This window comes from Mirounga angustirostris, unplaced genomic scaffold (genome assembly GCF_029215605.1).
Source record: "Mirounga angustirostris isolate CCGP_5_RB_7025 unplaced genomic scaffold, mMirAng1.0.hap1 SCAF_17, whole genome shotgun sequence".
In the NCBI taxonomy this organism is placed as follows: Eukaryota; Metazoa; Chordata; class Mammalia; order Carnivora; family Phocidae; genus Mirounga; species Mirounga angustirostris.
Window position 1 is genome coordinate 23,586,528 of NW_026991725.1, and position 27,284 is coordinate 23,613,811.

Here is a 27,284-nt window from a genome sequence, read left to right on the forward strand (position 1 = left end):
ATTTTTGTTTAATTTAAAAGCCTCAAAAATAACAAGCAATATGTTTTTAAACATGTAGTAGACACAATTGTCCATTATACAATATACACTGTACACGAGTAGGGCTGGGGCCACAGCTGGGGTGGGATGAGGGGGAGAGGGAAGGGGTCAGGAGGTGAAGGTGTTTTTATCTGGATCCAGATTCGAGTTGAAATGCTGTGTCATTTAGAAAAGAGAATTGCTAGAATGAGGGAAAAAAAAATCCGTATGCTCTTCATTGCCCCCCAAACCCTAAACTGAAGCAGGCGTGGGGGAGGTGAGTAACGAGGACAGGAAGAAGGGAGCAATTAAATAAAACTTTAAAGCACACACAATACACAGTGTTCATCATCTGAAGTAGAGTATAAGGCAACGTTCTCCATAGAAAAAGAGGGCATCGGTGGGTAGCTTGACTTTTTAAATAGAAAGTTGGAATGTGCTGGAGGAGAGCTGTGGCAGGGCTGGGCATGTGGAGTGGAGGCAGCCCCGTGAGCCTCTCCGGGGGGAAGGGGGTGCCAGTGGTGCCCTGGGTGCAGGGTCCCAGGGCATCCGAGGTGGCTGGTGGGCTGGGGAGGGGCGGGGGGGGAGAGAGAGAGAGAGATGGCACAATGCGACTCCGGCAGTGTTGGGGGAGAGGACTGGGGGGGCTCACTTTGCTCCTCGACGGAGTGAAATTCATGTTTTTCCTTTGGAAATAAGGGTTCCCACTCGTCCTGGTTTAGAACGTCTCATTGGGCACGGCCAACGTCCACGGTCTGGGCAGGCCGGGAGCTCGAGGTGAGAGGGGAGGGCCGGGGCGGAGCCGAGGGGCTTGAGAGGGAGGCGAGTAGGGGCAGCGGAGCCCCTTCCTGGGGGGACAGTCGCAGAACAGAAGGGAGGGGCCGACGGCAGCCCGGGGACCTCCTTTCCACCAGGGGCCCAGGCAGGACGCAGATGAGGGACTGTGTCTTCGGGGCCTCCTGCCTCAGTTGGCCTTACAAGTTCTTTGTGACCAGGTGGGTCTTGTAATGCTTGGTGAGATGGTCACTCCTCATGAAGCGCTTCTGACACTGGGCACACTCGAAGCGTTTGTCCCCTGGGAAGACAAGATGCACGTCATTGGGAGCCCACGTGCAGACACTGTCCCAGCCGACGAGGGGGGGGTCACCCTGTAAAGCTGGCATCGCCATCCTGGTCTACCCACCTCCTGCTTACACATCCGCTCCCTACGGTCGACTCACGCAAAGCCTGTGGCAGTTCTCGTTTCTCTGCGCCCCCGTGTGACGTCACTTCCCCGTCTCCTCTGTTCCCATCCTCCCTCCCCTGCCTGAAGCGCCCCAACGTGGGCCCCTGTACCTGCACGAGGGCTCTTCCTGTGTAGGGAAGGCTATCACCTGCTTCCTTCTGATCTCCGTCCCTGTGACTAACCCTGGCTCCATGTCTTCCCCCTGCGAGGAAAGCCCCACTCCTCGCTGGCCCGCCACTGCTGTTCTGAGTAGTGACTCTTTAGTCCCGGGGCGGGGGGGGGGGGGCAGGATCTGCCCCCCTCCCCTGCCCCTCACCGGCCAAGGACTTTGGCTTCGGGTCGTGTGCCCCATCCCCAGGCCCAGGATGGCGGTCCCAGGACAGGGGTCTGCTCACGGACGCCCTCGCTCTAGCAGTGGTTCTCAAAGCGTGTGCTGGGGGCCGCCGGAGATTCCCGCAGCAGTGCTTGGTGGCAGATGGGTGAACGTTTTTCTATTTTATCGTTCTCTATTCGCCAGTGCGTTAAAACATGTAACTATGATATCAAGCCTGCGGGGTCAAACACATGGCACTGGACACAAATGAGTAAAAACAGTGAAACGATGTGAGGGAAGTCATTTGGTAGATACTAGCAGGAAAGGCAGTGTGGGGAAGTGATGAGTACGGACCTGGGACAGAGCGCGTGGGTTGAACCCGGCTCCACCTGTCACTAGCTGGGTGACCCGGCCACCTCTCTAGGCCTCAGTAAAATGGGCACAATCAAAGAGCCCTCCCCACAGTCGTTCAGAGGATTAAATGAGTTCATGGGTAAAAAGCACTGTACGGTGCTTGGCCCTCTCCACCAGGGCTTGTTAAATAAGTAACTCTGCGGCTCTGGCGGAAGTCGTGGAGGCTGGGTCAGGGAAATGACCTCCGTTTGGGAAACACTGCAGTAAAGGACTGGCTTGAAGGGATTTCCTGGGTCGTCCTGGCCCCCCTGAGAACAGTCTGTGGCTCTTGCTCAGTGGGGCAGCTCGTCAGCAGGGCCAGGAGTCGGGATGCTGCTGAAGGCAGCAGAGGGGGTGCGGGCCCGAGGGGGCCGCAGGGGCGGGCGGCAGACCTGTGTGCGTGCGGGCGTGCCGCTGCAGCTCATCGCTCCGGGTGAACCTCTTTCCACAGAAGAACCAGTTGCAGACAAAGGGCCGCTCGCCGGTGTGCAGGCGCACGTGGGCCCGCAGCAAGGACGTCTTCCGGAAAGTCTTGCCACAGTCGGGGATATGGCACACGTGCTTCTTCTTGCCCTGCTCTCCGGACCTGGGAATTGGGTTGAGGGGCAGGGACGGAGGGAGTGGGAAGCCGAGAAAGGGAGGAGGTAGAAGATGGAGGCAGGACAGGATGGAGAGAGGATGCGAGGTCAGGTCCGAGGGCACAGGAAGGGTGAGGAGGACATCCCCTTTCCATCTGTGTCCCACAGAAGGGCTGGGGGAACAGGCATGTGCCAGGCTGGTGGTCTGGACTACCCCCAGCCCCACGTTACCTCTTGTCCCCATCCTTGCAGTTGGGACACGTGCAGGCCATGCGGCGCCGCTTCTCCCCAGGCTGGGCCTCTCCAGCCAGGGCCTGCTCCATCTGCAGCTGGATCTGGGTGGGGCTTAGCCCACTGATGGTCAGGTTGTTCCCGGAGACGTTCTGCACCGTCAGCTGCTGCTGCCCTGTGGGGCAGAGGGGGGCACAGTTGAGGGTGCAGAAGCCGGATGCCCTTCTGCCCTCGATAAAGGTGGTCGTGGCGGCAGCTCCTATTTCTGTGAGGCTCTTATGTGCCACATACCATTTTCAAGGCTGCAAATGTGTTAACTTGCTTAGCCTTCACAACTCCATAAATCAGACACCATTATCCCTCTTTTGTAGTTGAGGGACCTGAGGCTCAATAACATATCAAGGCCACAGCTAATCACTGGTAGGACCTGGATCTGAACCCAGGCAGTTGACGTCACGGTTGGTGTCCTGAGTCACTACACTGCCCACGTGACTTCAGTGGGGAAAGTTCCTGTCTTGGCTTGTCTTGGGAGTGTTTCTTTGGAAACTCCTCCAAGCTCAGGCTCTCAGGAAGGTCTCCAGGGATCGTTGGTACAAAGACTGAGAAACCAGGACAAAATCAAGTCCTCTACGACTTGCATAAAGCCATTCTCAAGCAGGGGGAGTGTCACTGACCTAACACTGGTGTCTCTCTGAGTGGATGCATCCCATGCCCCTAACCCAGACGCACAATACGTTAAGTGCTGTAAACTCATTTAAGGATGAAAAGAGGAGATTCGGAGAGCTTCCACTACCTTGAAAAGTGCTCTTCACCCAGTTAAAGAACACCCTGCTGAAGTACAAGGAACCATTTTTGCTACGTAGCTACAGTGTGCCCTTGATTATGTGCAAGGCGCTTTCGCACTGTAAATACTACCAAATATAACTACTGAAACGAAGTGCAGGACAAGCCAGTCCCGCTGCCAAAGGCTCTGTCCTCTCCTTCCCACCTTAACTCAAGGCTGTCTCCTTCCAGAAGCCTTCTTTCATGTCCCTTTACCTGGAACCTCCCTTGAACATCTCCCTCATGTCTGTACCAAAGTAATCTGCATGTGTATGTTAGTTGGAGTTTTCCTGAGTACATCTTATGTCTCCATCATATTCCAAGATCTTCAGCTGTCAGGTGGGGCCAACATGTGTCTTAGATGATCTCAGAGGGCAACTGTAAGGACATGCTCTTAAGCTAGAAGGGGCCAGGCAAATGATGGGCAGTGTCCTCGCTGTGGTGACTGGAAACCCCAGGCTGGCCCACAGTTCTCACGGGCAGGACAAACAGGCCCGCTGCCCACACCCTGGCTCAGGGGCCCTCCCCTCACCGCCGGTGCTGGTGATGGTGACAGGCACGCCCTGGACCTGGACACCGTTGATGCTGATGGTCTGCATGGCCTGGGCCGCGGCTGCCAGTTGCGCTGCGTTCAGGCTGATGATGCTCCCGGCGGGGGCGATCTTTGGCAGGGGGCGCTCTTTCCGGAGGATGGCGGCCGAGTGCTTTCTGCTGGTCCCACTCAGATGGGGAGCACGGGACGCAGGGCTGCTACACGTGGTGGCAGAGGGGGCTGCAGCTGTTGCTGGGGGGCCGTCCTGGACAAGGACCGTCTGCACCTCACCAGAAGGCGTACGGATGTAGACCTGGAAGGGCCGGAGGAAAAGGGTCAGTGCCCCAGGACAGACTGCGCCCCACGCCCCCACACCTTTGAATGCAGTGTCACCGCCCTCACCACCCAGGTGAGAAGTGGGGGCACCTCTTGGTCCACCCAAGTCTTCTCCAACTGGCCCAGACCTACGTTCACACTGCCGATGGCATCCCTGTACTAAGGTAGCAAAATGCTGATTGCTGATTGGAAACCAACACTGAATTTACTCAGCATGGAAAAATACACTGCCAGCCCTCAGAATTAGAGAACTAGAAGGCAGCGAAATGGTGACGTCAGAAAAGATGCACCGTGAAAGACCACCAAACAAATGAAAACAGCTCTTAAGAGGCACAATCGATGAGAAACAGTTGTTCCCACCTCAGATTGGCAAAGATGGAAAAATAAAATATAATGCTCACCGTTGGTGAGACAGAAGGGAGACAGGCACTTACTCTTACATCAGGAGCGGGAGTATAAAGTGGTCTAGGCTTGCCGGAGGGAAATTTGGGAGTGTGTCTCAAAGGCGGCAAGATATGCACGTTAGAGCCTGAATGGGACGAGGAGGGCTTCTGTGGGGCAGTGATGACAGCAGGCCGGCCCGGGTGTCGCCGGCCCAGCAGGCTGAGGAGCGTGTCCACGTGGAATATATTAAGGCTAAAGGAAGCTAGGTTTCTCACTGTCAGAAGAAGGTTACAAATATGGAAAGGGAGAAACTAGGATGAAGTGTGTGGCACTAGATAGGAATCAGAGGTATTGTGGCAACTCTTGGGTTTCGATATAAAGACAGAAATATAGATATAAATGTGTGTATATCTGTAGGTGTACATGTGTGTGTCCACACCTATGTCTATATATCCAGGCATTACATGTGTGTACATATATATGTATGTATATTTATATATAGTTCTTGGCTGTGTCTACTGAGAAGGGCTGGGAGCAGCAACGCTCCAGGGGCAATGAGCTCACCCAGCACCCGGGATTCAGCTTCTAAATATCATGCTCCACTAAAAGGAACCAGGGCTCCTTGGAGAAAAAAACGGATTCCAGGTTTGGGGGCAGGGAGAGTACAAGAAGAGACTGGAACATCTGTGGTACCAGCAAGTAAGAAGGTCCTCAAGGAACGGGGGTACGACGGGAAAAGGACACAGGAGCCAACTTGAGGGCGCTCCCACTGGCCAAACGGGGTAACTTGAACGTCAAAATCTTAATACTAATGGATTACAACCCACTGAATAAAATGGGAACCTAATAGTCCCTATTGACATAAACGAATGGAGAAGAGAATGACATATTTAAACAACCATTACTGCACTCTCCAAGAACGGTCGATCCCAGGGCTAAGAAGATGGCCCCTGTATCCCCTGGCCCACTCCCACCTTTTGTTGCTTTTTTAAATCAGCTTTGAGATATTCAGGTGCTATGAAATTTACCCTTTTAAAGTGTACAGCTCAGTGGGTTTTAGTATATTCACAGAGCTGTACACTCATCCCTGCTGAGAACATTTTCATCCCCCAAAAGAGACCCTCTACCTTTAGTAGTACCTCTAAAGTAAGGTAGTACTTACTTACTTAAATAAGTAAGAAATACAAGGAATGAAGCACTGACACCTACGACAACAGGGGTGAACCTTGAAAACGCTACTACTAAGTGAAAGAAGTCAGTTGCAAAAAATCACCTACTGTCCGATTCTATTTAAACGAAATGTCCAGAATAGGCCAATTCACAGAGACAAAAAAAATGGATTCGTGGTTGCCAGGGGAGTTGGGGGGAGAGGGGAAATGAGGAGGTACTACTAAAGGTAGAGGGTCTCTTTTGGGGGGATGAAAATGTTCTCAGCAGGGATGAGTGTACAGCTCTGTGAATATACTAAAACCCACTGAGCTGTACACTTTAAAAGGGTAAATTTCATAGCACGTGAATATCTCATAGCTGATTTAAAAAAGCAACAAAAGGTGGGAGTGGGCCAGGGGATACAGGGGCCATCTTCAAAGCACTCCAAATGGCCGAAGCTGGGAACAATGTGAGCAACAAAATAAATAACATGATCCTGGCTTATAACCCAAAGTATAAAATAAATACACACGAACCCCTACTGCTAATAAATAAATGATTGAGGGGCGCCTGGGTGGCTCAGTTGTTAAGCGTCTGCCTTCGGCTCAGGTCCTGATCCCGGGGTCCTGGGATCGAGCCCCGCATCGGGCTCCCTCCTCAGCGGGAAGCCTGCTTCTCCCTCTCCCGCTCCCCATTCTTGTGTTCCCTCTCTCACTATGTCTCTCTCTGTCAAATAAATAAATAAAATCTTTTAAAAATAAATAAATAAATAATGATTGAAAAAGTAAACTGAACAAAGAAGAAAAAACTTTTCCTTATAGAAGAATTCCAAATAATATTTCATAGATAACTTTCTTTTCCAGGATGTACAGCTTAATTCCCACCCCCGAAGACGGGAGACTTAGCAACTCCCTTCTGAAGAACAGAGAAAGGGAAAAGTAGCAACTTCCAATGAAGAGACCTGGCCAACGTTGCCTTAATCAGTGCAAAAGGTTATCATCAGGGACAGGGCATCACCAGGATGTCATGTGGATATCACGTGCTCCTCATGTAATGTGAGAGGGCCATGTCACCTCTGCAGTATTCTTTCCAAAAGCCCATAACCCCAGAGTGGGGGAAGTTCTGTAGGATATTTGACCGATACAGTTCACGACTGTCAAGATCATGGAAAACAAGGACCAAAAGCTATCACCTGAGGGTCCTGGGCCACTAAGTGCAACGTGGTATGTGGACTGGATCTTGGAACAGAAAGAGGACATAAGTGGAAAAGCTGGTGGTATCCAAACCAAGTGTGAAGTTAGTTAACAGTCATGTGCCAATGTCAGTGTCTTCGTTTTGACAAAGGTACCTGTATGATGTTTAACAATTGGGGAAACCAAGCGAGAGGGAAAGAGACACTATGTACTCCCTTTGCAACCTTTCTGTAAATAGAAAGTTCTTCTAAAACAAAACATTAATTTTAAGAAAACCTCTATCATAATAAAAGATACTAAAACAAGTGGGAAAAAGTCTGATGAGGAATGGGATATTTACGTAATCTCAAAGTACCTCCCTACAAAATACTAATTCGTTACAAAGAAAAAAAGGTGCAGAAATCTGGCGAACATCACTTTAATTGTCCTCAGTACTGAGACAAACTGAAATCACGCACCCCTTTTAGGGGACAGTGAGAACACAGCATCACGTCTGCGGTATTTCTGCAAAAAAAACCCCAAAGCAAACAAAAAACAAGCCACAAAAACCACACAACCCACATGTCATGAGGAAACATCACAGACACCTAAACTGAGGACCGTATTCCAAATAACTGGCCTGTAGCCTTCCAAAGTGTCAAGGTCGTGAATATCAAGTAAAGACTGGGGAACGAAAGACATTAGCATGTTTCATTGCTAATTGTATTGTTGTCATGTACAATGTCCTTGCATGTAATAATGAGACACTTTCTATAAAACATTTGGAAGTGACAGGGATCATGGTGGCAACTTACACTCAAATGATCCAGGAGCAAAAAGTTATTTGTTAAAAAAAAAAAAAAAAAAAATCCTGCTGTGATTTTGATTAGAGTTATTTTTAATTCCTGGGTTGTTTGGGATTGTTTCTCAGTTAAAAGCAAAGAAACAAACCTCATGTCATCTCTTAATGAATAGACACATCTTATCGTACCCCTTTTGCATATCAATGCTATTTCTGTGTATCTCAAATTTCTGTTACTAGAACATTTTTTGTTCATAATATAGAGCAGGGGTCAGCAGACCTTTTCTGTAAAGGGCAGACAGTAAGTATTTTAAACTCTGCAGGTCATGACGAGGTCCCTGCCTTGTAGTGCAAATGCAGTGCACACGGGCATTCCAGTGTCTGCATTCCAGTTCAACTTTATTTACAACAAAAACAGAAGCGTGGGCCAGATTTGACCCCAGGCTGTGGACTGCCCATCTCTGATACAGAATATAATACCTTTCAGAAAAATGTGCATATGCTTTGCCCCACTTTTAGGAATTTAGTTAGCTGTAAGACTGTAAACTGCCTAATCTACAGTTAAGAGAGTATTAGTTGTGTAATATACAGCAACTCAGGATATTGGAAAACTATGTCATCTTTAAGAAATAAGGTAGCTAAGGGCGCCTGGGTGGCTCAGTCGTTAAGCGTCTGCCTTCCGCTCAGGTCATGATCCCAGGGTCCTGGGATTGAGTCCCACATCGGGCTCCCTGCTCTGCGGGAAGCCTGCTTCTCCCTCTCCCACTCCCCCTGCTTGTGTTCCTGCTCTCGCTATGTCTCTCTCTGTCAAAAAAATAAATAAAATCTTAAAAAAAAAAAAAAATAAGGCAGCTAAAACTTTCTGCATATGTATGATTATTTCCTTAGGAAGACCTGGGTTAAGCCGTGCCTCCATCAATCTCAAGATATGGGACCTCAGGGAAGGGAGGGGAGGTACCGCCAAGGACGTGTGCACCTGAGCTGTCACCTCAGTTCTTCATCTGTAAGGTAGGTCTGGTAATGGAACCTCATAGGAATTCTAGTAAGTAAATTAAACAGTGTAAAGAAAATCACTTGGCAATACTTAATATGCCAGGATGGAGGAGGCATTCCAGGGCAGGCCTCAGATTTTCTCCTGTGTGACTTCCATGTCCATAGCTCAATCTCAAGGGCACTCCTTCTCCACCCAGGAGAGGACATAACTCCCCACTGTCACTCTCTGTGATGCTTCTGTTCTCTCTCCAGACAACTCCAGATTATAAATTCCTCAATGGCAGGAGCTATATTCTTATATTTAAAAAGATCCTTAACAACAACAACAACAACCTTGTCCTCAATTTTAACTGTAGCACCTGCCACACTGAGAAACAGCAAGTCAAGGTGAAAAGTGGAAAAGAGCATGGGGTTTGAAGTCAGAAACTTGAGTTGAATCCTGGCTCTTGTCATCTATGCCCCACGAGCTCTTGGATACTTCCTGAGTTCCAGGTTCTCCCATCTGCAACATGGGCATAATCTCTGGCATTTACTAGGCATACACAAACAATAAAACCACCTCACAGGGCCAAAGAGATTCGAGTAATATGGCACCTTCATATAAGCCCCCCAAAAGAACATTCTTATTGAATTATTAACATCCCAGATGGATCTAGCCTAAGTATTCCTGCTGTCAAGCTGGGCTATGTCTTCCTGTTTTTTTTTTTTTTTAAAGATTTTATTTATTTATTTGAGAGAGAGAATGAGAGAGAGAGCATGAGAGGGGGGAGGGTCAGAGGGAGAAGCAGACTCCCTGCCGAGCAGGAGCCCGATGGGGGACTCAATCCTGGGACTCCAGGATCATGACCTGAGCCGAAGGCAGTCGCTTAACAAACTGAGCCACCCAGGTGCCCTGTCTTCCTATTTTTTTCCTTGCCATTAACAATGACCAGAATTTTTCTCCTTGTTCTTGCTTTAAATCAAATTCTATGGTTCTGACTGAAATTCGTTTTTCTTGCTACTGTTCTGAGTATGTAGTTCTATCAAAAAAAGTAAATTTTATTTAAAAAAACAAGTATGTATCTGCCCCCTACCCACCCTCCAAAAAAGACTCCCCAAAAAGAAGTGGACCATAATATAGGTATATAGGGACGTCTCATCTGATTTCTAAGGATGAGCTGTACATAACCCTCTGAACTGAAGAGACCCCATGTGTCGGCAGAAATGGCCACTCACTGCCCACCCCAGGCAACACGGACTCCTAGCACTCAGGTCAAACCAGGAGATGCATCAGCATCATCTTCCAAGCAAGCCAAGGGGGAACAGAGAGTCAGCCATTCAGTGCGAAGGAGAGAGAGGCAGGTGCAGAGGGTGAGTGTGGTACCTGAGTAGGCGTCGGCTCAGCCGCCTGGATCTGAAAGTTCTGGGAGGGCTTCTGGGGGACGGTGGGGAGGGTGGCAGATGCCGCCTGCACCACCCGCAGGGCCTGCTGGGGGATCTGCACCACCTGCTGCTGCTCGGCCTTGGGGGGCACCACCTGGACCTGCTGAACCACGGCGGGCTGGCCCCCACCGGGGCTCTGAACAATGAGCAGGTTGTTTCCTGCCTGGATGATGTTGTCCGCAGTGGTCTCAATCAGCACCGTCTCCACCTGCTCGGCCACAGCCACAGGGGGCTGGGAGGCAGGGAGACTCTTCTTCCTGGCTTTCTTGTTAGTCTTAGACAGTGGGGTGGGGGGGCTCTCCGTGAGGAGCTGAGTGGTGGCCCCGGAGTCGCTGGTGTTCACAAGGTTGTTGACGGGCAGAGTGAGCGTCACGTTGCCGCCCCCACCTGTCAGCTTCACCACATTGGCCCCACTCTGCACAGGGGTGGTGGTCGTACTCGACTTCTGGACGGGGGCTGGCTTGATGGGGACAGGCTTGTGACTGGATGGTGAGGGGCTGATGATGGCTTGGCTGGTGCCGGGGATGATCTGGATCTGGTTGGTGAGACTGGGCTGTACCTGGATAGTCTGGGAGTTGCTCGCCTGTATCTGAGGGACCGCCTGGTACTGGATATTGGCATTTGATCGGGTCCCTTTGTTGATCACAGTGGGGTTCTGGATAGCGAACACCAGCTGCCCCCCAGGATAGGATGCACTCAGTTGCGACCCCTGAATCTGAAGGATGTTTCCTTTGGAGGACAAGATTCCAAAGCTATTCTTGCCAGGACTGAGAGGGAGAGGGGCAGGTTTGATGGGGACGAGTTTCCGTGGTGTGGGCTGGGGGGGAGCAGGAGGGGTCACCGCAGCTTCCACGGCGGGAGGGCCAATTTTGCTACATGTTGCAGCAAGCAGGGCTAGAGGAGATGGCTGGGAATCCTGCGAGAGAACAAGCGGAGGAAAGGTGAGACGTGAACCTGCTGCCCAGCCACCCTCTGCCCTTCATGGTCCTCTCCTCTTGGCAGGCTCTTCGCCACCTCTGTGGTAGGCACGGTGCCAACATCTTTCCCTTCCCTGCTGGCTCCTCTTTGAGGGAGAAAGAGTAGGCAATGTCTTTCTCAGGAAGGAACTCTCCAGGAGTCCCCATTTACAGGGTGAACCAACACCCTTACTTCCCAGCAGCCTTGTTTCTCAGGGGGTCACGGAATCACCCTCAGCTCTTAGGCAGAAGCCCACTGGCCCATCACAGGCGTTAAGGGGCCCCTGATTCCTCAGCTGAGGAAGGACTGAGGGAGGGACGGAGGGAAAGAAGAAGGGACAGGCCGCAGGAAGAATAAACACTTTGGTAAGGTGGGGAGGGCTGCTCTTTCGAGGTGACAAGGATAGAACCTCTGGAGTGTAGGGACCCAGCCTCTATTTCCCTTTTATGGTCAGTGGGGAAATCCTGCTTTTCCCCCCGACTCAACTGTGCCACCTCAGGTAAGTGGCCCTGGCTTCTCAGTTCAGAAAAAGCAGACAACCGAACCTTCCCAGGGCTCATATCCCAGGGTGTTTATAGTGAGCCAGGACAGAGTCTTCAGCTGTGGTTTAATGTCAGCTTCAGCGAGTGCTTCCAGGCTGGTGCAGCCCCCAACGCTCAGAACCCGCTGCCCACTCACCTGGGTGGTGGAGGCGGCGGGCTGCAGGTAGTCGCTGGGACTGACAGCGGCAGTAGCGGCCATGCTGGTCTGTGGATCTGTTGGAAGAGGAGACGGAATAATGCACAAGATGCCCAAATGGAACCCAGGCCCACGGGCCTCAGATACCCTTTTTGCCTCTCTTCACTGCTGCTTCTCTGAGAGGTAAACCTTTCCTTACACCTCCCCACTCAAGGTTAGCAAGCCTACGTCTTGTTCAGTGGATGACCTCTGCTTTCCAATGACTTGTCCATCCCGGGCTGTGAGGGCAGCTGGTCCTGTCTCCAGCCATCGTAAAGCCTGGGACAACACGAAGATACGAGACTTTGCCAAGACCAGCTTCAGTGACCTAACAGCTGTCTCTATGGGGTACTGCTGACTCTCTCTAGCTGGGTCGGAATCCCTATTTGGTGAGCAGGGGAGTCCCCCTCACCCCTGCAGTTCATCCTCTAGTTCTAACCCAAGCTTTTTTTTTTTTTTTTTAAAGATTTTATTTATTTATTTGACAGAGAGAGAGAGCGAGAGCAGGAACACAAGCAGGGGGAGTGAGAGAAGGAGAAGCAGGCTTCCTGAGGAGCAGGGAGCCCGATGTGGGACTTGATCCCAGGACCCTTTAATTAATTCTGCACGTTTTAATTCGCGCTACATTTGAGCCGAAGGCAGACGCTTAACGACTGAGCCACCCAGGCACCCCAACCCAAGCTTCTTGCTCACTCCTGCTATAGCCAGATGCCAAGTCAGCCTGGGAGAGTAGCGTCTCTCAGCCAGGATCCCTGACAAAGATACACCTGCTCCATGAGGAAGTCTTAGGTGCTTTATGCTCAGCCTTCACCACAAAAGCGCCATGGCCCAGGTAATGATCTTCAGCATATGGGTAACCGCTTTAAGTGAATTTACGTAGGCTAATAGGTATGGCCCCAAAGGCTTCACCAAGACTAGAACTAATGACTGAATATAAGAAGAAGAATGAAAATAGAGTAAATTCTGTTTTCGTTAAACATGGACATATTTCTGTATGTGAATACAGCAGGAAAAGTCTTTGAAAATGCTGGAATGTTGAAACCCATTATCTCTTGGTGGTAGAATTTTGCTTGACTTAAATTTTTTTCCTGTTTTTTCTGGATTTTCTCATTTTCCCACAGTCAATATACTCTATTCTTTTTTTTTTTTTAAATAAAGAAAAATAAAGAATGTTGATGAAGTAATGAGGGGAATTACTCTGAAATCTGATATAAGAGAAATAGAAGTAAAATGGAAATCATGAGAATTTGGGGTGGGGAGAGAATCTATGCCATCCTGTAGTTCATAAATCACAAAGGAAAAGGACACCAGGCAGTGAGACTTGCATCCTAAACCTTTGGAAGGTAGCTTTCGAGAAGTACAGAAACAAGGTTATTATTTCAGAGAAATAAACTGTGTTGAGAAGCCAAAGGGCAGCTCTGGACAAAATCGTATAGGGAGATCCTGAAATATTACAGACACTGATCCTTGGCAAAATCCGAGAACACATGACCAAACAGCACACTACAATTACTGAAGGAAACAATGATCATGAGGAATAAGCACAGGGCTGCAAAAACGGAGTCATGCTGTCTCATGGGGTTTTGCCTGGATACATCAAGAGAAGAGTATACACTGTGTTTTTTTATTTCAACAAGGCATCTGACTGACATCTTCATAATATTCTTAGGAACAAGAAGGGAAAAAAACTGCAGGCAGGATGGTCTAGTCTGGGGGCTAAGCCAGATGTGCCTCCCCCTAGAAGTGCTGAGATCCGCACATCCTGAGGGGTTTGCTGCTGCAGGGGCAACCGGGGTGTCTCAAACTAGGGGTGAGTCCTAGGATGAGGGTCTGCAGCTTCTCCTTGGAGGCGCGTGCTTTTTCTGCCAGAATGTTTTCCTCTTGTGTTATCACTGTGATGGGCATCTTTTAAAAACAAACATCCACTGGGTGACTGCTACTTTACCAAGCTCTGCCTGTTTTGGGGCGTGTGTGTGTGTTTACAGCTGTATCGGTGCCAAGTGGCACCACTCTAACTGCGTGGGCTAATTAAGACAACTTAATTCTGCACGTTTTAATTCGCGCTACATTTGTGCAAAGTGAGGGATGATGGCTCTGCACAAGACATGGCAGGGTAGGCGTGCGAAACCCAAGCAGCCCGAGGTGTCAAGTTGGCCGTGCTTATGCTGACAGCAGTGATCTGGGTTCAATCAGATGTCATCCTCCCAGAATGTGGCTGGTGATGTGACTTTTACTGGCTTTTTGGTAGTTAATTAATTTTATAGGAGCTGGATCAGTGAGCTGATAAACAGATTTGTGTGCATAATTAAGTAAAGTTGCAGCATTATAAATGAAAACGATCTAAGCTGACTCAAAAATATTTTTCCTTTAGAGCAGTGGTGTTCAAACTATTTAGACCATGAGCCACAGTTATAAAAACAGTTTACGTCAAGACCCAGTATGCACGCACCCACACACTTCCCTGTCCTGTGCTCATGCAGTGAGTTTCTTGAAAAAAATAATCTGCCCTTACTATGTGTGACGGACTTGGGTATTTTTCTACTCTATTTCATTTTTTTTTAAATGCTAGTTGTGACTCACTGAATTGGTTCTGTGCCCTAGAGGCTGGAAAACGTGGCTTTAGAGTAGTTGACCCACCACCCAAGTTTGGAAAACCATGCAAAGACCAAGCAGACACGTTCAACTTGCAGATGTCACAAGACCGAGAAGGATTATAAATACACTGGCTGTCGGTATTAGGGTTCAAAGAGATCTTTACAAACTAGTATGTGCAGTGCTTTAGAGCATGAGGTCCCAAACCTCCATGAGAGTTGGAGCCGTGCTGTCATCAGTGGGGTGGCTGGGACATCCCTCTCAGGCTCACTGTGCCATCTATAGGACAGAGGGAACAGCATCCTCCTGGGATTCTGGGAGGTGTCAATAATTACTATGGAAGCAGCACGCACACAGTGGATAATCAATAAATAGTGTTTTAAATTTTGAAGTTGAGTACATCCTGCACTTGGGTTTAAAAAAAAAAAAAAATTCACATGCCTATAGGACGGAACAACAGAGCTTCACAGTGGTCCTCCTGTGAAAAAGCCCCAGTGGGTTTGCCTCAAAGCTAAACAGGAGGCAATAGAATCTAGATGTGGTTGCCAAAAATCTACTGCAATCTTGGACTGCATTTCCAAAAGTTCAATCATAGAGGGATAAAAATAATCATCCTAGTGTGTTCTGCACATTCAGGCCACATCTGGAGTGTCAGGTTTCGTTCTGAGGGATATGTTGAAAGGGGCATTTTCAATGGGAGCTTGTTCAGAGGACAGCTGCAGTGGTGTGGCCAGGATGCCGGACTAGTGATACCCACCAGGGCATCCACCCCATACGTGGTTCAAAGACTTCAGGATAGAAACGTCAAGAAGGCAGATTTTGAGGTGCCTGGCTGGCTCAGTAGGCAGAGCATGTGACTTCTGATCTCGGGGCTGTGAGTTTGAGCTCCATGCTGGATGTAGAGTTTACTTTAAAAAGGCAGACTTCAAATTAACAGAAGGGGGAACTTTCAAAAAATGGAATCAGTTGCCTTTTGAGGTAATGTTCTCCCTTTTCTGGAATCATTTAGACAAGAGGCAGGATGTGTGTCTCTGTTGGAGATGGGATGTCTAGATGGGGTGGGAACCTGGACTAAATGATATTGAAGATTTTTTTAAATTCTCAGACCATGTTGCTGTTAAAAACAAGCTGAGTTACTTGAGGCCAAGGCTGGGAAGGGAAGGCAGGGGGCTCTCCCAGGAGGCTCCCCTGGACTCAAGTTCCCTTGACTAAAATGGGTGACTGACTCTCCTGCAGACAGACATCTTCTGCTAAGGAAATGGAAGGGCACTAGAACAGGACAGAGTGCAAATGAAATGAAAACAGGCCTCGTGCTTCCTACTCATCTCCCTTTCCCATCTTCCTCTCTCCCTCTGCAGTCTTTGATACCCTGGACTCAAACAGTTTGGAGCTCGGGCTGGGCTCAGAGCGGTTCTTCAGTTAGGAAGTTAACAGCAGCATTTACTGGAGCAAGCTGCCAGAACTGCTGGGCCTGACATTGTACCATTTCAGTTTGGTTTCATTTTCCTCCCCAGCTGGCTCCTGAAATAACCCTCTAGCTTTCAAACCAGTGTTTGTAAGTATCTCTCCTAGTGTCGCTGAGCTTTGCAGCCCCTGGGCTGCAAGCTTGGGCAACCAAAACAGACTGATCTCCCTGCCATTGCAGAATTATATCCTGGGATTAACCATGAAAGGGAAAAGAGAAGCATTTCCAGTTGGGTGTTTGAAAATGAAAAGTGGTTCAGAAGTGGCGTAGATATGTAACTGCAAGACTATGATCTTTGAACCTCATTAATTTGGAACCTTATATCTAAACGTGTAATTGGGACATAAATTGTGCTTAAATTTGTCTTCATACTATTCAAAGTGAGGCTAACTATTGTATGAAGACTGCAAAGGGACTCCTGGGCATAATCATGTAATTGTTTTATACCGCTTCTACCATTTTAATCGTACCATTTGCTTTTAACAGTTTATGTCTGGTCACTGAAACCTACATTTAGCAACACGGTAAATGGGATTTAGTGAGTATTCTTGAAAGAAATGCTGCGTTCCTTTCAGAGTTCAGTCATTCAGACTCTTCATTAGTTCAGGTTGGCTAAAACTTTCCCAACAGTCCCTTGGCTGGTGAAGATTGACCGTGATTTATTACACAAACAACAGTAGCTCTCAGGCTCCATCCAAGGAAAACTTCCAGTGGCATCAAGCAAGGCTTCCAGACTGGGGGGCTGGGGGTGGGGTCGAGGGCTTGACGGCACCACCCCTGACCTTCCTCTCCCCATACTGGAAGCCAGTCTAGTTTCAACACGGCAGAAAAGGCATCCGCTGAGCCTCTGGCTTTTGATGGACAGATCAGCCATCTCCACCACCATCCCCTCCAGCGACAGCCTTTTTTTCCCTCCCTCCCTGGCCAAACTTGGTGGAAAAGCTGCCAGCACTTTACTGCTTCCCTCTTTTCTCACTTGCTAATTTCCTGGAGCAGCGGCTCTCTGCGGACACTGCTCCTGCCAAGGTCACCGAGGACCTCCTCACTGCTAGAGCCAACAGACCCTCTTCAGCAGTTCTTGACCCTTTCGCTGTTTCCTCCTCCTCAAAATTCCCACGGATCTTCTCCTACCTCTCTGGCCTCCTCTTCGCCTTGTGGGCTCCTCTGCCTTTTGCCACCCTTCAATACTACTGTTCCTCAACACCCCTCCTGCTCGCCCAATACCCGTTCCACAAGTGACCGTGCCCACTCACAAGGCTTCAGGTACCGTCCGCAGACTGACGACTCCAGGGGGTGTGTGTGGCGCCGGTCTCCTGAGCCCTTTGCAGGCCTTCGCTTGGATGGGCCACAGGACTGCCCACACTGAGCTGCCACCTTTGCCCGTTCTCTCCCCAGCTTTCTCATCCCCAGCCTCCACAGGCCCTCTTCCAGATCCTTGCAGTTTTCATTTCTGCCGCTGCCCTTTCCTTGCTCAGAGCTCTTCTCTCTTTACTAGCTAACACCTACTCACCCTTCAGGTCTCAGCCTGTTTTTTCCCCAGCGCAATTTATTGAGAGCCCACTCCGGATCCAGCGTGTCATTTACTCAGACCCCTGAGAGGAGGTTAACCCCTCTGGTAACCCTCGCCCCCCTTTAAATAATCATGGGCTTAATGTCTCTGTCGATATTCACAGGAGGGTGCCCAGGGTGGGCCAGGCCAGTTTTCAATGCACTGCTACACCACGCCCCAGCACACAACCCAGGGGTCCTTCAGCGCCCGCAGGCCGGAGGAGTCTTTGGTTCAACCAGCCTCTCCCTGGTATTTCTAATCACAAGGAAACCTGAACGTCAACCTCATCGCCAATGACTCATCAAGTCCTCATGATTCTACCTCCTAAATATAAACCTCTTTCCAATCCACTCACTGCTCTCCATCCCCTTCGCCATGACCCTGGCATTAACCACCTTCCACTCAGCCTGGAATACTGCCCAAAGCCTTCAAAATGGCTCCCCAGCCTCTGGACTTGCCCGCTCTAATCCAGCCTCCACTATCAGTGTCAGAAGAATCTTTAACATGCAAATCCCATCCAGCCACTCCGGATTATACCCTTCAATAGCTTCCAGATGATCTTATGATAAGCTTGTAAAAGCCAAAACAATCTGCCCTTCCCCCCTCCACCTCTCCTTTATCTCTTGCTCTTCCAACTCTCCCCACAGGCACGTCAGTGTTTTCCATTTCTGGAACTATGCCCTGCCCTCTCTCACTTGGAGCCCAAGTTTGCGCGCACGCGTGTACGCGCTCTCTGTCATTTATCTGGCCAACGGCGGTCCTCAGAGCTTGGTTTATAACTCACTCAGGCAAAACCTTTCCTGACCTCTTCCCTTCCAGCCCCCCGAGTCTGGGTCAGGTGCCCCTGCTATATGCCAATGCACAGGCCCCACAGCCCCCTTCACAGAGCAGGGAGTGCTATCTGTCCTAGAGGTCTTTCCATGGTTTGGCTCAAGGAGCACCAGTAACGGGAAGAGGCCTCCAACAGGACCCTGAAGTCCTGGCCATCAGACTGGGGGCCATTCCACTGGTCCTTCACTTGAGAACACTACTCCTGAGACACAAGGAATGAGAGAAGGGGTCCAAAGAAATACCACAAGAGGCTTTAGGAAGCTCTTTTCCCTCTGGAGAGAACTTGGGTCAAACTCCATAGCCAGACCTTGGGGGTACTTGGCTTTTTTTTTTTTCTTTGCCTCATGGGTTCCTACCATGGCTTTCTTGGCCATGCGCTATGTTATTTCCCCTGGAGGAATTTCACTCTGCACAAACAGTCCTTCTGCTGGCTATTTTGGTCAGCGCAGCTGGGCCGGAAGCCAACAAAACAGTGTCTAAGCCCAGTCTCTCCCAGTTGCCTGGCCTGGAAGAATTCAGAGCTGGTAAGGGAAAAGCAAGCCATGGCTGGTTTAAGAGAACAAAGCTGGACCTCAAAGGGCGTTCATAAATGAGCTAAGAGAACTGGCCCGCATGGAGGGAGCAGTGACACTGGCAGTTAAAGACTCCAAAGCACTGAGAAGCAAGTCTCCAGCACTGTAATAACCATACAGAAGAGCTCAATACGGGCAAAAGGAACTTCACTGACTTCCAATTCAGGAGGACACTGTGGGTGGCAGCTGGCTAAGCTGGCTAATGCCTCAGGCCAGAGGAGGAGGGTGGAAAAGAAGATTTTGTCTCTATCCAGACACTTTAGGAGCCTTCCCTGCGCCCAACTTTGACCCCGGCCTCAGCCCAGGACCCTTATGTGGGCCCACCATTTCATTAAGAAGTTAAAATTCCCTACATCAGCTAAGTTCCATTATTTCTCTCCATTTCAAGCAAAACCCCTTGCCAGTTACCCATAATTGCTGCCCCTAATTCCTCTCCTGCCATTCCTGGAACTGCTCCAGGTTTTGCCATGCCACAGAGACCACCAGTGACCTCACGTTGCTAAGTCTAACAGTTAATTCTCAGGCCTCATTCTGTGTGTTGATCTGACAGCAGACCCCTTTCTTCTTGAAACACTTCTCCACTTGGCTTCTAGGACACACTTGCCAGGTTGGCCTACCTCTCTAGCTACTTCTTCGAAGATTCCTTTGCTGGGTGCTCCTCTCCTCAAATTCTAATTGGTTGGGCGGCCCCAGGGTACCGTCTCAGCATTTACCTTTCTTCTGTTTACACCTGTTTCCTGGGTGATTTCATCTAGCCTCACAGCTTTAAAAACCAACAGTACATAGGTTCTACGTAATGATGACTTCCAAATTTATATCTGCAGACTTGTATATCCAACTGCCTAGTGACATCTCCACATGGATATGTTAACAAGCATCTCAAATCTAACTAGCCACTGATATCGCTCTAATTCTGTGTCTCCTTCAAACTTCCTCATGTAGGGGTTGGAATTCTGTCCTTCTAGCGGTTTGGTGCTAAAAACCCTGCAAGTCATCCTTGCCCCTTCTTATTTTCCACACTCTACATCTGACAGTCAGCAGACACTTTAGGTTCTACCTTCAAAATATATTCAGCATCGGACTGCTCTCACCACCACCTCTTGTTATCACCCAGATTCAGGTCTGCATCATCTCTCCCCTGGTTAAATGCAAAAACCTCCTATCTGGACTTCTGACCTTGTTCCCATCAGCCTATTCGCAACATGCATCCAGAATGAAACCTATCCACACTTCATGGTACTCCTCTGCTCAGAGCCCTCCCCCGCCCCAAACAGCATCCCCTCTCCCATTCAAAGAACCAAAGTCCCCACCACGACACATAAGGGCCCTATGTGACCTGTCTCTTGTGACCCCTCTGACCTATCCCGTCACTCCCCTTCACTGCTTCAGCCACACTCGCCTCCCTGCGGTTTCCCAACATGCCAGGTTTGGCCCTTTCTCAGGGCCTTTGCACTTGCTGTTCTCCTTCACCCTCCGCCTCCCAGCCCAGACTGAGCATGGCTGATTCTCTCCCTTCTCTCCCGTTTTGCTCTCACGTCACCATCTCACTGAAACTTTCCCTGACCACCCTATATAAATTTCAACTTTTCCCATTCTTCTATCCTCTGTTCTGTTTTTCTCCTTAGCACTTCCCATATCTAATACCGAGGAGTTATTTATTTATTGTCACCCGCTAAGATGTAGGCTTCCTAAAGCCAGGGATTTCCCCTTGCTTTACCCACTGTTGTATCCCTCCTACTTGGCACATAGTAGGTGCTTAGTATATTCTTTTTGAATGGATGAATGAATGAATCCTGGAGGCTGTAGAGCAGGAGAGCCTAAATGGAGTTTACAAGAGAAAACCCGCAGATGTGTGTGTCCTGGCAGGAGGCTGGGAATCCACTTGCCAGGTCGGCTCAGCTGATGCAGGCCCAGATGGAACTCTCAAGCCTGCCAGTCACGTCATGAGGGGACAAGTGCTTGTGTGCAGACCAGCACGGTCCAGTCCTGCTCCTGGACAAATATCTCCAAGCCCACACCTCATCACCACACACCAGGCACCACATTTCAATGCTTCTTTTGATTAACATACACAGGGAGGGGGCTCTTTTCCGAATAAGTTCAGATGAGAGCATCTGCTATATGTACACCCCTCCTCGAAATGGGACTGTCATTTGTTACTTTGCATCCTGCCTGGGTCACACCCACTGGTCCTAGAAGGGGCTCTGGAGAAGTGAGTGGGGACCCAGGGCAGCGGAGGGTGGTGGAAGCTCTGCGCTCTGACAGAGCAGCCCCAGGAAATGGTACAAAGAATCCTGACCTCAGAGCTGTCTTGGAGAACGGGAGAAAAAAAGAAAGCAAGATACACTTTTTCCCCCTAGAAGAGCATTCTGTACAAACACGCTTTCTCTGCTTTAGCACATTTATTTGAGTCACTCCCGCATTCATCCTGGGCGCGAACCAGTTCTGAGATGAGTGCTGACTTCATACCATTTACTGTTCTGAAGGCTGGGAAATGTTTCAGTCTGTGTTGAGGCCAATCTGAGAAGACTTCAGTTAGACACTGACCAGGGGCTGAAATGTTCCACTTCCAATCACACGGCCCTGCCTGCTATCTCTTATTCCCCAGTCACACTCTCTGAGAAGCCGCTTTGTGATTCCACGGAGTCCCAGAGGAGAGGTAACAAATACCCCAAAGAGGAAGCTCTAGAAAGAGGACATTTGGCAGGGTGCAGGCCAGTGCGTAAGGACAAACTGGCATCTTAGAGCCCTTAGAATCAAAAACAACAGTCACCCAAGCTAAACCTTGGCACTGGGATGGTGAGGCTTCTGGCCACGTGCGATTCGGCAGCTGAAACAAACTAGCTAAGGGAATGAGGTGTCCGGAGGGAGCATTCAAACAGCTGGGCCTGCACACATGCTTTTCCCGTGACACAAACAGCCCTGATCTCAGCACTGCTCGGAGCCGCTCCCGGGGACAGACTGAAGAGCATCTCAACTGGGCACTCAGCCCTTTCGCTCTCCGCTGCTCCTGAGCAGAGCTCATCTCCCCAGAGCCCACCAGCCCAGAGCCCACCCTGATGAGAAGCCTGGTCATCCCCCGTGTCAGTGACGGCCTCGGAGCACTCAGAAAGACCACTTCCTAGACACGTGGTAGAGGCCATGGCTTCCCCCAAGCAGTGAGTGCTGGCTGAACTTGCTCCTGGGTTCTCTTTCCATCATCCCGTGAGGCAGCAGAAAAATCAGTTTTCCATTCTGGAATCCTATCAACTAGAACAAATCTACCAGTACCACCTGGGAGCATCTCTTCTAGGGCGATCTCTAATCCCTTCCCTACTTAGGCTGACAATGCCCTTGAGTTGGTAATGTCCCATGTTTTTACCCTCTTAATCCATAGCAAAAAACAAGCAAAACATCAACAAATGCATTCCATCATGATGCACATTTCTCAGTCCAGCTTGTACTGATTTGGTCCAGCATGTAGGCCAAGTTTTCCTAGCTTAGAACTTACTAGAAGTTCCCTAATCCAGTTGAGCTACCCAAAGGAACCAGATGTATCACCCAATAAACTCATAAGAAAGTACTGGAGTTTCTCCAAATAGATTTTACTTCAAGTCTTCAGCCCACAAGGTTTCAACTGGACCACATAATCATTTAAACTCAGAAGTGTTCACATCTCTACACTTTCTAATACTCTATACGCACTTTAAAGCAGTGTTTCTCTGCATCTTTCATTCTGTGGCCATTGCCCACCCCTTCCAAAATAATTACATTTTTCAATCCTTGGAAGCAAGGCTTCCAATATGTGTGTAAACAGAGAATGAAGAAGGCAAAGATAAATCATAAAAGAAAAATATGCTACATTTCCATCATAGAAATGGGGTGACAAAGTCTAGAAGATTGCTGAACTCAAGCCAATACCAGGGTCTACTGGCTGACAGCAAGTTTAGAATGTCTTCATAAGGGCCCTGGATGGGCAATACTTGCTTAAAGCAGACTCGAATTATCACATGCCTATGGGCAAAGGATGGTTCAGGTTACAGAGACCCTGCAGCTTCTCCAGAGAGCTGCCATTAGTCAACAGAAGGAGGAGGAAGTTCAAGGCCAAGATATCCAAATGAACTAACCTATCTGCTGTTACGCCCTGAAGCTCCTTTACCCAGATAATTTGCCAAAATCTTCTTACAGCTTCTTCTCTCCTCTGACAGGCCTCCAGAGGCCCAAACTAATAGAATCGGAGGTAAAAAAACAAAAAAAACAAAAAAACAAAAAAACTGGCCAGTCTATGTGCTGTCAACACTGATGCCAAACTCTTCCTCCAGGAGCCAGTTCTCCCTATAGGGCAGTCAGGTGAGGATCTGATTATGAACTAACTCCACTTGGGTCTCCTTGGCAAAGACACTGTGTCAGACCAGTTTTTTTTTTTCCTTGCTGCAGCTTTCAAATGAAGGGGGTAAGCCTCTCTACAACCAAGGGGAAGAACCAGAATTAGAAAACTTACCAATCGCCCCAGCCAATGAGAATCCATTTCCAACAGGTATTAATGCCTGTTAGAAGCCACTGGAACACTGACATCATCAGCCCAACTGCTAGGTTGTCTGACAGATTCGCCCCCTTCATCGCACACAAGAATTTAAAACAAAACAAGACACTGCAGTTACATTCATTATTGCTGACAACATGTTTCTTTGTGTTATTAATCAAAATGACTTCTATGGTGTGGACTCCTGCACTGTTCCTTTAACAGCCTCTCTGTGAATTGGCCAACACCCTTAACTTTCTAGCCCTAAAAATCTTACCCAAAACACCAACTCAACACCTAGCCCTCCATTATGATACTTAATGCCTTCTGGGTTAGAGCATGCAAGTTTTAGATAGTGCATGCTAGTGCACCTTGAAAGAGTCATCACCTATAAATCATCGCTTAAAATCAGTGTCATGGGGGACCATGAGCCAATTCATTGCTTAAAGCAGATCTCTAGCTCCTCTCTCCCTTTCTCTAGGAATCAACAAGTGAGCAAGAAGTAACCTCAAGAAAAACAAACTTTGGGAGAATGTGCACTGAGAAGAGCCAGAGGGAGTCCCTCTGGATCAAGTTAATTAAGAAACAAACATGAGGGTATACTGGAATCAAAACCAAGGAACGCAGTGAAGACAGGTTTCTCAATTGCCCAGAGGAGAAGACACAGTTCCTTTTCAACTAAAATTAGAAAGCCACTGGGAACATAAGCCAAGAAGCACGGGTAGGAGGCTGAAAACCTTAAGTCAGCAATGGGGATGGAGGTGGGGTGGAGGAAGAAAGTAAGTATCGGTTTTGTTTTGTTTCTCTTGTTATTCCTTAGGTTTGCACCTGGCTTTTGGAAATCAGCAGTCCCCCCGACGGAGCATCAGCTAACAGGCTGGGAACTCTTTGTCAACAAGTTCTTAAACGGCTAACAATTCTGCTAAGAGCTTGCATGTATCTAGCTGGTACTCCAAAGACCCAAGTAAAAACATTAAACGGAGGTTTCTGCCCACTCCGCAGTCTAAGGCGAGAAGTCATCTGTCCAAGGGGTGCCCTCGTGTCCGGACACCATCTCTGCATTGGGACATATCGGGAACCAGGTTGGGTTCTCTGCCCAGCAGTGCCCATGTGGTTGGCGCCGTCTGCATTTCAAGCATTCCCTTGCTCCTCTCTGCACTCGGGAGGGCCCCGAATCGCTGGCGGGCACCTAGAGTCAGAGTGCAGGAGGGTCCCCCGAACACAGGACAAGGACGAGGAGCGTCGGCCGCCTCCTCGGGGCGGACCCAGGCTATGTCCACGGGCCGAGCAGCACTGAGGCGGGTCGGCAACCAGGCGGAGGGGGGTGCCAGGCCCGCCCGGGTGCCCGCACCTCTTGCCAGCCCCCGGAAGCGCCACCCTCCCGCCCAGCGGGCTCCGAGGGGGCGGGGAGTCGAACGCCCCCTTCCGGGTGCCTCCGCCCGGCTGGCCATCCCCGCTCCTCCTCCGGGCGGGAATCCTCCCTCCCCCGCCCCTCCCGGAGCCGGGCCCCGGCGCCAGGCCCGGCCCCAGGGGGGAACCCCCAGCCCCGGCTCCCCGTCCCTGCGGCCTCTGCCCGTCTTCCCGACCCTTGGGGGCCGGGAAGACCCCGCCGGCAGCGGCGAGGACCCACCGCTCATTACGACATCTTCCTCCCTGGCCTCCGCCGCCTCCGCCGCCACCGAGAGCCTGACACCGCCCGCCCAGCACCCGCCAATCCCGGAGCCCGCCACCGCCCGAGCGACGGCAGCGTTCACCAATAAAAGTTCAGTACATTGGGGACCGACAGCACCAATAACCAATCAAAGAGAGGCATCTAGAGCGACGTTGGTTTAGCCAATCGACCTGTGAAATGTCACTGATGGACGGTAGAGGGCACCAACCGGAAACCTACTGAAGAGTGAACGACATGTTCGCCAGCCAATTGGCGGGAGGCAAAGTCCCGCCCGCTAGGTGGATGATGGACAGCAACAGGAAGCTAGACGAGGAGGGGTTTAGCCGAGGAGTGGTTTTGTATTGGTCGTGGTTGACCTTCCACCCACCTCGAATCCAAAAGATGAGTGATAGATCTCCCCTAAAGCCAATCAGAAGTCCTTAGGGTGAGGCCCAGAAATGCCCTATAAATAGTACATACATTACACCTCAGTCCAGTGTCGCCCTGGTGTGGCAGGGGCCACCTGCTTTTCGGCCACTCAAGCCCCGTGCCTGGTGAGTGGAAAGCCACCAGCCTTTTATTTAGTCCCTCGCCTTTCAGCGCCTCGGGGGAGGGAAATGAGCCCCCAGGCGATTTTGTGCTGCCAGGCATCGGAGTCCAACAATAGCGGGAGTTGGGGCTACGTGACACTTCTGAGAAAAGGGATTATTTCGCCGTCTCGGTGCAAGCCCCTGTCCATCCTCACCTGGTTATTGCCGCGACCGCCCCCCCCCCAACGGGCGGCCCCCCAAAATCTCCTGAAGCTGTCTAAAGGGAGATTTCCCGGGGCTGCCTCTAATAATCCGATTCTGTGTGTCGGGGGCACCCCCGGAATATGCGCTCTGACCAGCGCCTCGGGCGGACAGAATTGGTCCTGCCCCACTTACCTCCTGGAATGAGGTGCCGTGTGAGTACGCACAGCGCTTGGAGGGCGCTGCCGGGCATTATCGAGAAGGAATCCTCTCTGGCTTCAGACCAGCCTGGTTCGAAATTTACACATCGCCCTAGGAGAGCGGCAGGGTACTGAAACTCCCCGCGCCTTCCGTCCTCGTCTGTACGAGGAGGCCCACCACACCTACACCTCCGAGCAGCGGCTTCTCTCTCTCTCTCTCTTTTTTTTAACCATAAGCCACAGCGAGAAATACATTTGAATCCTGATACAGTACACTTAACACTCCTGCGAGAATGTATAACAAAGTTTCCGCAAACAATACTAAACCTTCCTACCCGTGAGACGCTGGTATTTTCTATCCTGTTAACCTTCCTTCCTCCCTCCCTTCCTTTCTGCCTGCCTTCCTTTTCTTGATTATGACTGGCAGTTTGAAAAACGCTATCATAAAGGGTTGGAGTGATAAAATGCAGAGCCAATGCCCTGTATGTAGGAACTGATGAATAAATGTTAATATTCTCTTCCAGTCTACCCCTCCCAGCCTTAGCCTTTGGAAAAACAAAGCTCTAGAAGCTATCCCTCCTCTACTTAAGATCCTTCATTGTCTCCCGATCTATGCCTTTCTGGATAAAAAGCCCAAACTCCTTTCTAGGAGGCAAACCGTAACCTTTACACTCATTTGTGGATTTTTCCTACTCCGCCCCATTCCCTTTCTACAGATCCTACCTACCCTTTTGCCTCAAGGAAAAATTCCACATTTCTTAAACACTTCTTCTATTTCCCTTCCTACTTTAGCCTTCCTTTCTCCTGGTAAACTCCTATACATCCTTCAAGATCCTGCTTAAAGTCTGAACACCTAACTCCTGCTGAGCCATAGCAGAGGGCTTGGCTCGCTAACACTGCACTTCTGTTTTCACTTCTGACCCCTGCTGTACTGTGAGCTGCAGTGGAAGGTTTGAGGCCTGTACAAGAGGACTGGCAGGAAATGAATGCGGAGTTAAAAAATGAATATTTGCATACAATTACATCTACATGGGACTTGTTTATGTAGACCATACATTCTGTTCCCATGTCATTTTTCAAGTTAAGATTGCTTCACTGTCAGGCCAAGGACTCCACCCCGGTTCAGTGACTCAGCTGTATTAGGGTGC

At 49.7% G+C, this 27,284-nt stretch overlaps 2 protein-coding genes across 14 annotated transcripts in view; one reads left to right on the forward strand and one right to left on the reverse strand.

Annotated features, from left to right (window-relative positions):
• On the reverse strand, positions 1-27,061 carry SP2 (Sp2 transcription factor). Of its 5 annotated transcripts, XM_064582880.1 has the most exons (8): positions 25,185-25,212; positions 23,534-23,646; positions 12,006-12,082; positions 10,312-11,286; positions 4,113-4,425; positions 2,759-2,933; positions 2,342-2,535; positions 1-1,093 (listed from the first exon to the last, which is right to left on the reverse strand). In XM_064582880.1, the coding sequence occupies exons 3-8, from the start codon at positions 12,066-12,068 to the stop codon at positions 993-995; spliced, it is 1,821 nt and encodes a 606-aa protein (XP_064438950.1). In that variant the 5' UTR covers positions 12,069-12,082; positions 23,534-23,646; positions 25,185-25,212; the 3' UTR covers positions 1-992. The 5 variants fall into 5 exon arrangements, with proteins under 5 accessions (XP_064438950.1, XP_064438949.1, XP_045745003.1 ...); XM_064582879.1 differs by lacking the exons at positions 23,534-23,646; positions 25,185-25,212 and adding an exon at positions 26,132-27,061; XM_045889047.3 differs by lacking the exon at positions 23,534-23,646 and having other exon boundaries at positions 25,185-25,282.
• SP6 (Sp6 transcription factor) overlaps positions 1-27,284 on the forward strand; it is a 76,610-nt gene that overhangs the window by 6,921 nt on the left and 42,405 nt on the right. For 2 of the 9 annotated variants that reach the window (XM_064582885.1, XM_064582883.1), the window contains exons 2-4: positions 8,844-8,963; positions 24,036-24,275; positions 24,375-25,759. The gene's annotated coding sequence lies outside the window, so the exon portion shown is untranslated. Of the gene's footprint in view, positions 1-8,843; positions 8,964-12,219; positions 13,720-13,874; positions 16,192-23,240; positions 23,383-23,469; positions 23,577-24,035; positions 24,276-24,374; positions 25,760-27,284 lie in introns of those variants that run through there. The other 7 variants (XM_064582884.1, XM_064582887.1, XM_064582882.1 and 4 more) reach the window with 6 other exon arrangements.

What these genes read in the sequence shown, in the direction of transcription:
- SP2 (XM_045889046.3), bottom strand. Translation starts at nt 17,505, where the DNA reads ATGAGAAAGCTGGGGAGAGAACGGGCAAAGGTGGCAGCTCAGTGTGGG. An exon ending in CGGACGGTACCTGAAGCCTT is followed by an intron (nt 12,083 to 17,354) that starts GTGAGTGGGCAC and finishes CTCTTCCAACAG; the next exon opens with ATCCACAGACCAGCATGGCC. An exon ending in CCGCCGCCTCCACCACCCAG is followed by an intron (nt 11,287 to 12,005) that starts GTGAGTGGGCAG and finishes GTTCTCTCGCAG; the next exon opens with GATTCCCAGCCATCTCCTCT.